Source organism: Pogona vitticeps, chromosome 1 (genome assembly GCF_051106095.1).
Source record: "Pogona vitticeps strain Pit_001003342236 chromosome 1, PviZW2.1, whole genome shotgun sequence".
NCBI lineage: Eukaryota > Metazoa > Chordata > Lepidosauria > Squamata > Agamidae > Pogona > Pogona vitticeps.
In genome coordinates, this window is record NC_135783.1 from 3,538,941 (window position 1) to 3,549,082 (window position 10,142).

Here is a 10,142-nt window from a genome sequence, read left to right on the forward strand (position 1 = left end):
CTAATCACTCAGGAAGGGGTGGGGTGGGGTTTGGAATCACACAATTTCACCCTTTGGAGAAGTCCTCCCTTGAGAAATGGTCACGGGGCTTAGAGAGTTTATTCTGTCATAATCTGGACAGTTATTATTACGTGGTCTTAAAAGGGAAAGGGATGACCTCTCCTTGTAGAATGGGAATCTCCTGGATCCCTGGATGTTCTTGGACTGCAAGTCCCATCAGCCCTGCCCTGTACAGCCTGTGGTCAGGGGTTATGGGGATGGCTGCCCGTCAGCCTCTGGAGGAGCAGAAACCATCTCCCCGTCTCTTGGTGCTGCTAAGATGGACAAAAGCTGCTTCTTACAGTCACTCAGAGAAGCTTCTCCTTTCTGTCACCAAAGGTGCTACCTTTTCCGTTAACCAGAATCAGCCCCTTTACCATCATCCAGAAGCCCGATGCATTTACAAAGGTGCAGCTTGTGCTTTCGCTTTGATGAATTTAGGCCATCAAAAGAAAAGAAAAAGAAAAGTGCTCTAATGGAATCTAGCTGAAGGTGATGCACTTTGGAGTGACAGACAGACAGACAGACAGACAGACAGATGTGTTTCTTCTGTGCCTCCAAATCAGAACCAACCTATAGCAGCCCTAACAGGGATTTCAAGATCAGTGAGAGATTTAAGGAGTGACTCCAGCACTTAAAGAGGCAGGGAGAGAACTGTTGAGGTCAATGAGTGTGGCAGGACTCGAACCCGGGTCTGCCCTAGTCGAGCCACATTATCTCCCTGGCCCAGCTAACCTGGGCCCTGATCTCACCTCTCTCTTGGGCAGATGTCTCTTTTCTCCTGGATCCCAGGATTTAAAAAACGACCGAGGAATCAGGTGAAGCTTCCGGGACCCGACAAAGACGTTTGCGAGGAGGAAAAGACACGTTGTCAAGAGTTCTCAGGTGAGTGGATGGGGTGATGCTCAACATGACTGCAGAATGAGTTAAATGGATCCATCAACTCTGGGTTTCACACACACACACACACACACCCCGGCTTGGCTTGTTGATTTCTCAGTGTACAGCTAAAACAACCACCTGCTCCCCTTCAAATGTGTTGGCCTACAACTCCCCTCCTATCCTCTCCTGTCAAAATCGAGCAGGGGGATGGACTTGATGGCCTTAGAGGCCCCTTTCCAACTCAGTTATTCTATTTATTTTCCAATCCAGAGCCTGGAAACCGAGTTTCAATCACTCCCATCATGTTATGATTTCCCCCAAGTCCCCACATGGCCAACCAAAGAAAGAAACGGGGCGGATAACTTTGTGCGGGCGGGAGCGGACGGTGAAGCATGGGGTGCTTTCCTGGAAAAGGTTAAATATTTAGGACCTCTCGGTTCTGTGGTCTTTTGTTCCAGACCCACCACTCACTCCTGTCCGCCCTAGGGCAACAAACAACGGTTTGTGCTTGTTTCGTCCTTTGGATGATGTTCAGCACTTCCCGATCTCGCCTCCTCCGGCGACTGCCCACTTGGAGGCCCTGCCCCAGTTTCCCTGATCTGCCTCCTCCGGGAACTGCCCCAGAGTGGGCACCCGCTGGAGGAGATGCGGCTGGGAAGCATTGAGCACCAGTTCGTCCAAAGGACTTTGTGCCCATCTCTAGCTCCTGTTCCCTTGGAAATGCTGGTGGCTGGGGTTTCACTTCCCTCTCTGGTAAGTTCAGGCCACATGAGCCAGACATACATTGAGGAGAGGAAGACCTGGGTCTGAGCACATAGTAGTCACCGGGATTCCATGCCGAATGCACCAGCTGTTGTTTAGCTAGAGGTAGTGTGCGCACACACACACATTTGTGCCCTTCCAGCCGCAAATCCCAGTGGATGAGGTCACACCCTTCCAGCAGCTCATTTTTCAAATGTTGGCAAACCCCTGGCTGACCCACCCCTCATTATGGCTCTGGAAATAGGACCTCCGTTATCGCCTTGCTGCTGGAAAAGCAGGGTGTCTATACACCATAGAATTGTTCAAGGCTCTGAACATCTGCTTGCAGGTCACCCCGCCTTCCGCAGCCCTCAATCCGGTCCTGACTCCTCTTCTCCGCATCAAGGGCCAGGCGATGCAGTCCTCCAGAACTACCTGGCCAAAGGAGAATACCCTCCTTTTAAGACTCCTGCCATGTTCGAGAGCAGATTTGTGCAGGTAAGTGTGTGAGAGAGGAGAGATGTCTGGGCATCCGTGATGGCATTCCAGCCTGACAGCTCCCGGGAACTTACATTCTTTCTTCTAGGACTCCACCCTTCACAAACAATAGATCAGAGGTGGCGATAAAGCTGGTTCTGAATCCACCTTGGTTGGAAACAAGATGCAGGAGTAGGAGGGTCCTGGAGCATCATCGCCATCATCTCAGAACCGGAAGGGGCCCTATGGATCATCGAGTCCACCCCCCACTCTGTTCTAGGAGAGCTCCTTCTCCCGCCTCATTCGACCCTTCTCAGACCCTTCTTGGCGTCCACTCTCTTTCCAGGTCTCAAGGAAGGGCAAGCCTGTCTTCTTCCATAACCATGGCCATGAGGCCATCATCGGCATCGCTTCCGATGACATGAAGCTGCCGTTGCCCAACATGATGTTCATCGCCCGTCCGGTGGTGATGCGGCTCTCCCGGGGACCCCCTAAGGAGGAACTAATACTCACCAGGTAAGCACCGAGTCCAACAGCAGCTACGGAGGAGACAACGGTCTCCATTGGCAACAGAGGCAATGGAGAAAGTCAGCACATCCCTTAAGGGCCACAAAGGACAGGTGAGGAGGTCCTACCTAAAGGTGGATCTTTCCTTACCTCCCCCCCCCCCCCCATTTTTGCTGTGGGATTATTTCCTGTCAGGTAGCCTATAGGAGCTGTCTGTGCTTCCTCGGTGGGTAGAAGCATCTCCCTGGCGGACGGCTCTCCCCGGAAGCATTTCTGACTGCCTGAGACTGGCGTGTGTTTGAGAGGGGGAGATACAGTATTTGGAGAGGAGATGATGATGATGATGATGATGATGATGATGATGATGATGATGATGATGATGATGATGATGATGATGATGATGATGATGGGGATGGGGCTTCCACAGTTAAGGATGTTTGCCAGGGAGAAATACAGCAGAAGAGGGTCTATATGGCAGTCTAAGAGATGTGAAGAGAGAGAGTTAGCGTCCGTTTCCACACCTGGTCCTCACCTCCCCAATTTGTTGTTGTTTAGTCATTCAGTCGTGTCCAACTCTTCCTTCCTTCCTTCCTTCCTTCCTTCCTTCCTTCCTTCCTTCCTTCCTTCCTTCCTTCCTTCCTTCCTTCCTTCCTTCCTTCCTTCCTTCCTTCCTTCCTTCCTTCCTTCCTTCCTTCCTTCCTTCCTTCCTTCCTTCCTTCCTTCCTTCCTTCCTTTTTTTTTCTTTCTTTGATGTATATACCACCCCATTAGTGCAGGCATTACTCTAAGCAGTTTACAAGTTCAGAGTTACAAGTTACACACGGTTAGGGACCATTAGCCAGCCTGCTCTGTGGTGGTGATAGTAGTGATGATGGCAAAGAAGCATTTCTTTTCTGCCTCCACTGGATTCTCAAAGCATCCTCCTTGTCGAGACTTTTCGGTCTGTTCACTGCCTTCTTGCAAGCCGTTCAAAAGAAAGATCCTAGACTGCTGGATGTGATTGGTCCGTAGGGGGTACTTTGAGGGCCGTTTTGCTCCGGTCGGCCACAGCTTGGCCAAGCAGCTATGCCAACCGGATGGCAGGATTGTCTAGCACACGGGATGAGTTTCGCTTGCCGAATCTTGATCGTGTGACTAGAGAACTTGGTTCTGTCCCCTCCAGTCCTGGGCCCTCTTCATCCCTTCCCATCAGGTTGATCTCAACCAGTAGACCTGTCCTAAGGACTTGAATTCAAGATGGTGCCTTTCTTGGAAGATAGCTGCTTAATAATGTGTTTAAAAGAAGCAGTGTTTTGGCAAGAAGAATCAGGAAATAACTTCCAAGGAAGTAGAAAGGAAGCCTACAACCACCAATCTGCATTAGATTTAGAAAAGACAAGGGAGGGGGAAAAAACAGGCTCCATGTTTCCTTCTCCGAGGGATTCTTGTGGCACAGTGGCTAAACTGCAGTACTGCAGCTAAAACTCTGCTCATCATTTGGGTTCAGTCCCAGGCTCAAGGCTGACTCAGCCTTCCACCCTTTCGAGGTCAGTAAAATTGAGTACCCTGCAAGGTGAGGAGGGTGGCAGTGTGCAGCCTTCATAATTAAATTATGAACCACCCAGAGGGTGCTTTCAGCGCTATGGGGTCCTATATAAGCAGCCCTTTTTCCCCTTTCTTTCCTGTGTTGCCACTGCAGGCTCATTCCTTTGAAATTCGTACAGCTGGCCATTCATGACCGAGAGAAGCAGATCATTAAAATGATCCTGATCAGTGGGCAATCTTATTACCTTCTACTCCACCCTTCCACCAAGGAGAAAGACAACCAGTTCCGGTGCTGGCGCAAACTCATCTACCTGCTCCATCACCCACCAGCATGCTATTTCAGGCCCAAACCCGTCTCCTTTACTGGTATAGACCACCAGAGCATTCCTGTTATACCAAGGGACGAGGAAGCCGTGAGTATAAAAGGAGCTTGGCGGAGTTTGCTGTTCACAAGACCAGGGAATTGGAGAGGGCTCTTGAACACTCGAGTGGCTTAAATTGACCACTGGAATCACACAAGGTCCCTACTAGCTCTGTGCGGCTCTCTGAGAACACTTCTTGAGAGTTCTTCTAACAAGAGCAGTAGACAAAATTGGCTGGGGAGAACCAAAGCGATGCTTAGATAAGAGGAGCAAATTAACCATAGCAGGAAACATGTGTTTCCTGCTATGGATACAGTAGGACCTCTGTATCTATGGGATCTGTATCCACCGTTTCAATTATCTATGGTCTGAAAATATTAAAAGAAAAAATCCAGGAAAAAATATTTTCATGTGTTTTACCAGAGCTGGCCACTAGAGTGAGAGAGAGACTGTGCAATGAATAGTTGTTAGTGAAGAATACATAGGATGGTCACTGGCACTCTCCAGTGGCCAGTTCTGGTAATACATGTGAAAAAATATTTTTCCCGTGGGGTTATTCCTTTACCATGACAGGCATGGTAGGATCAATAAAGGTCTTTTCTCTCTTAAGAAATCACTTCTTCTCAGGACACTAACTACATTTCCTAGTATGGTTCTGCCCATGAGTTAGCTACAGCTGGCTGGACAGGTCAGTGGTTTAAGCATCTGGCTGAAGAGTCAGAGGTTGGGGGAAAATCTTTTGAACCAAACTTGAATTAACCTCCATTTGCAGTCACCAAATTAAAGAGATCCTGCCTTTTCCCATGATCATGACACCCATAGGTTTTTGGAGGTGGTGCATGACAGAGAAATGAAGTGGCAACCCTAATTCTTCGCCAAGGTGCTTGAATCCCCAGAGGTTCAAACCTAGGCTTTTAAGAATTATGCCCTCAAAGCTCTAAACTTGGAAGGAAGACTTTGCATCGTCTGGTTTCTCGTAGATTCACACACTTTTCCTCTCACCTTCTCTCTATCCTAAATAGGAAGGAAATAGGAGATTTTGGAAAACACCTATTAGAAAGAAACTGAAACTGAATGATCTCTCCTCTGTAGTGGTTTATGTTGCAGAGTTTTGCATTTTGATTAAATTCTCTCCCAGCTGCACAGCAGAAATTGATTCACAGAGCAGAATAGCCTTAAGTTGCCCAGAGTAGACCAACTCCTTTTTTTCTCTCCTTAACTGGCAGGTGCAGGAGGAAAAGGAAGAAAACAATCAGGAGCAGAAGGAGAAGGGACAGATTTCAGCCAAAACACCTCATCAGAGTGGGTTTGACATCGAGGAAGAATACACAGCCGATGAGCGGCGAATTCTGGAGATAGGAGACACCAGGACATTTAGTGAGTGGTTCCTCTACGAAAATGCTGACAGCTTTGAGACCTACGCAGGGAGCAAGACCTCAGTCAAGCCGATCAGGTGAGCTCAGAGGAAGGAGCCGTTGCCATTGCTTGGGCCAGACCTTAGAGGGCTGCCGTTGTGGTCATTTCTGCAAAGCTGCTTTGCCCCGGGCATCCTCTGACCCCCTCGGAGAGCTGGCTGGCTACCCCCTCCTACCAAACGTTGAATCGGATCTTGCCCCGTTGCCTGGACATGAGGGAAACAGGGAAATGGTAAAGAAATCTCTCTTGGGTAGAAGGTGGAAAATGCCAGGCCACTGAGGTATCCCAAAGAAAGCAGCTTCTCCACTGGACTTGCCTCTCGCTTGTGTAAAGGGGCTGGAGGTGTTATCACACCTGAGGTGGAGCTGCCGGGCACCAAACACCCTAAATCCCCACCTCTCAGGAGGTGGCTCAGCAGCCGGCTACCTCCGCCTGCCCATAAGTAGTCACTTGGTGCAAAGGCCATTGTCTTGGACACCTTTGGAGAGGGAATGCTTGCAGGAGGAGCCGGCCATGTGCACAAGCTCTGCCTTGAATTGAGTAGGAGCTTTGTGGCTCAGTGGTTAATCTTTTTAGAATCTTCTTAGCCCTTTGGGAAGTGTTTGGGAACCTCACAACAGAGTGGGGAGACTTGAACATTGGACCATCAGCCGTGGAAATTAAAGATTTCCAATGATGACGATGTCTGATTTATGCAGGGTGACGTTACAGGAACAGGATTTCAGACCCTGTTTAATTTAGCCAAGTGGTGGTCGGGGCAGGAACGCGATAGTGCATGTGAAGCACGACATGAATACTGAGTGTTATGATTATGATTATCATTATTTCTAGGACATTCAGTTCAGCACCTGTTCTATCAGAACTAACATTTTCCAACCCAAGCATGAACACAAGCAGGTCCTCGGGCCAACCACCAGCGCCTCCTGTGTTTCCAGGTTTGTTGCAAAAAAGAGAGAAGTTCCTTCTCCAGAAATGACAGAAGGACTTGATTGCTACCTTTCTGGGCCAAAGCATCCTGTCTGGTCCCCAACCCTTCCAGGGAGAGCCTCAGAGGGCGAGGGTTTCCCTTTCCATTCTTCCTGGGATTTCAAGATTCCAGACGACTCAGCTTTGTTTGCAGAGTTTGTACACGTGAAGGTGGCGGGACCGAGAGCAAGGCCTCTCCTGGCGATCTTAACGCCTGGGCAGGCTCAGAAAGGAAAACACAATCCTTGAGATCTCTTGAGCCTAAGCAGTTCCAGACTTTATAGCTTAGAGCCAACACTTTGAATTCTGTTGTGAAGCATGAAGGTGAAATCTGCGGGCCGAAACCCAATGGGGCATGGCCATTAGAGCAGACCGACTGAATCAAGGGCCACCTTCAGGCAGGCCCACGGGCCATGGTGGTCGATTCAGGGATGAATGCATTTGAGCCCTGTTCATCTACAGAGCAGCCCAAGGCTGGATCTCACCGTCTCATCGTGTGGGGTGCGAGACGAAGACCATGGGCCATGCGACCAAAGCAAATGAGCGGTTCAGCTCCACCCATATCTTGGGAGTCCCGGGGCCCACAGCACTATTTTAACCCAGGGGTTCCCAACCATGGGTCCCCAGATGTTCTTGGACTAAAACTCCCCAAAGCCTCCACCCACTAGCTGTGCTGGCCAGGATTTCTGGGGGTGGTCGTCCAGGAACATCCGGGCACCCAAGGTTGGGAGCCACTGATTTCAGAAAGTTTTGTAACTCAGCAGAGCCTAGAAGCTGAAGGTTGGGATCCCCTGCTCTAACCCTAACCTGGGAACAGAGCAGAATGGGAAGGGGTGTACATGGGAGCGTCTCCTTTGTGCCTTGCCTTTCTTACATCTGTGTGTTGTTTTTATTTTCAGTTCCAAAGAAAGGCGAAAACGGAAGCCTTAACATTGTCACCATCTATTCCGCCATCTCCAAAATTCTGGGGGAGAAAATTGGAGAGAGAGCAGACACTGAGCCCTGTCAGAGAGGTGTCTTGGACCAGGAGGAGCTGAGAGGGCAGTAGAAGCCCCAGGTAGGCAAAGCTTTGTCTTGAGCTTCCTCTTGAAGGCTGGGAGGGAGGGAAGGGGTCTGGCAAAGTCCTTAATGGGACCCCAGTCAAGGATGGTGCCACAACTGAGAAGGCTCAATTTCTTGGCGTTTCTTGGTGACCCGTCAGAGCAAGGCCTGTGAAGTTCAGGTGGTGTGGGCTGAATTTCTTTGGGAAGGACCCTCGGTCAACAAATGCCAGGTTGTGGGACACTCCTGTCTCTCTGGGCCATCTTTTACCAAATTATCCAAAGACATTTAAGATTTAGATTGAATGCACACACTGACAGGGAAACAATTCTTTCCTTCTCTGTTTTTCGCAGCATCCTCATTTCCATCCTCTTCAACCTGGGAGCGATCCGTTGTCCTTCTCTGTTGTTCAGCCGGTGTCCTCCTTCAAGGCACAAAACTGAGGTCTGGACGAGCTTGAATTCCCGTAACTCAGAAAGCGAAAGGCGTAATGCTCCAGAACTACATCACAAGAACCAACGGGGGGAGGAAGAAGCAGAGATTCAGCAAATAAGAATGAAGAAATGAGAAAAAGAAGAGGGAAACTGTGACCAGGAGGAACCACAAAGAGGGAGCGTGCCGTCCCCTCAACAGTCTAAAGGGGAAGGAGTGATGCGTGAAAACGAAAATACAAACGAAGGGACAGATGGAAAAGAAATAGAGGAGGAACAGGAGACGGCTGTGCGTGAGATCAAAGAAGGATTGGAAGAGTCAGGCACGAGGAAAAAGAGGGAAGAGTCGCGAGGGAAGGTTCGGCAGGGGATAAACGTTTTCTTGATGACAGAGGAAAACAGGCAGTCAGGGGAGATGGAGACAACAGCTGAGGAGAATTGGGAGGAGAATGAATCTGATGATGTTGAAGTGTTTAAAATGCCAAGGAAGAATATAGGAGTATGGGATGAGAAAGAAGCTATGGCTGAGGCCAAGGAAGTAACTGACAGGAAAATCAAGATAAAACCGATAATCGAAGGACTGTCTCCTGAAGAATGGACAGTGCTAGTCTTCTCTCTGGGCCGAGGTCCTTCAAGGTTTGTGACCCGCCCAAGCCTCTCAAACGAGAAACCCAGGGAAGGCAAATGGTCCCAACACCCACGTCGTGGGACTATATGTGCAGTCCACAGCGGCAGTCTGAGGGAACCGAGAGATCAGGAAATGTTTGCAAAGGTTTATCATATTTAGATGAAGAAGTACTAAATAAGTTATTACCTCTGTTATGGGACTGTTCTGTTAGAAAGTTATCAGTTGAAGTATTCGCGAAGGCTTTCACAGCCGGGATCTAATGGTTGTTGTGGGTGTTTTGGGCTCTTTGGCCATGTTATGAAGGTTGTTCTTCCTAACGTTTCGCCAGTCTCTGTGGCCATGGGCATCTTCAGAGGACAGGAATAGCACTCTGTGCTCTGGTGCAGTTTGTTTGGGAGTTGTGTATTTATAGCTGTGGGATCAGCTTTTGTCCTTTTAGGAGATGGGTGATCAGTGTGGGGGGGTTGTGTGTGGGTGTGTTGTTGTGATAAGGAGGAGAGATTATCTGTCACTCTGATTGATGGGTGTTGTTAGCTAGTCTTTTGTGTGCAGTGATCACCGATCCTCATGGCTGGGTAGAGTTTGTTGGCCTTTTGCAGGCTGTATTTTTCAGTGCTGGGAGCCAAGTGTTGTTGAGTTTTAAACTTCTTCTTTTTTGTTAAAATTCTGCTTATGTTTGTGGATTTCAATGGCTTCCCTGTGCAATCTAACATAATGATTGCTGGTGTTGTCCAGTATTTCAGTACTTAGAAATAGAATTTCATGTCCAGCTTGCTTTAGGGCATGTTCAGCTACTGCTGATTTTTCTGGTAGTTTTAGTCTCCAGTGTCTCTCATGTTCTTTGATTCTGGTGTGGATGCTTCATTTTGTGGTTCAGATATATACCTGGCCACAACTGCAGGGTATCCGGTATACTCCTGCAGTGATGAGGGGGTCCTCCTTATCTCTCCTCCTTATCACAACAATACACCCACAACACACACACACACACACACACACACACACACACACACACACACACACACACACACACACACACACACACACACACACACACACACTGATCACCATAATCACCCATCTCCTAAAAGGACAAAAGCTGATCCCACAGCTATAAATAGTCAACTC

General features: G+C 48.9%; 1 protein-coding gene across 1 annotated transcript; it reads left to right on the top strand.

The window, feature by feature from the left end:
• Positions 1-257: 257 nt before the first annotated feature.
• On the top strand, positions 258-7,962 carry LOC110091752 (uncharacterized). The gene is made up of 8 exons (XM_078384032.1): positions 258-378; positions 832-924; positions 2,012-2,160; positions 2,486-2,655; positions 4,325-4,583; positions 5,732-5,985; positions 6,780-6,883; positions 7,814-7,962. The coding sequence occupies exons 1-8, from the start codon at positions 258-260 to the stop codon at positions 7,960-7,962; spliced, it is 1,299 nt and encodes a 432-aa protein (XP_078240158.1).
• The last annotated feature ends 2,180 nt before the right edge of the window (positions 7,963-10,142 follow it).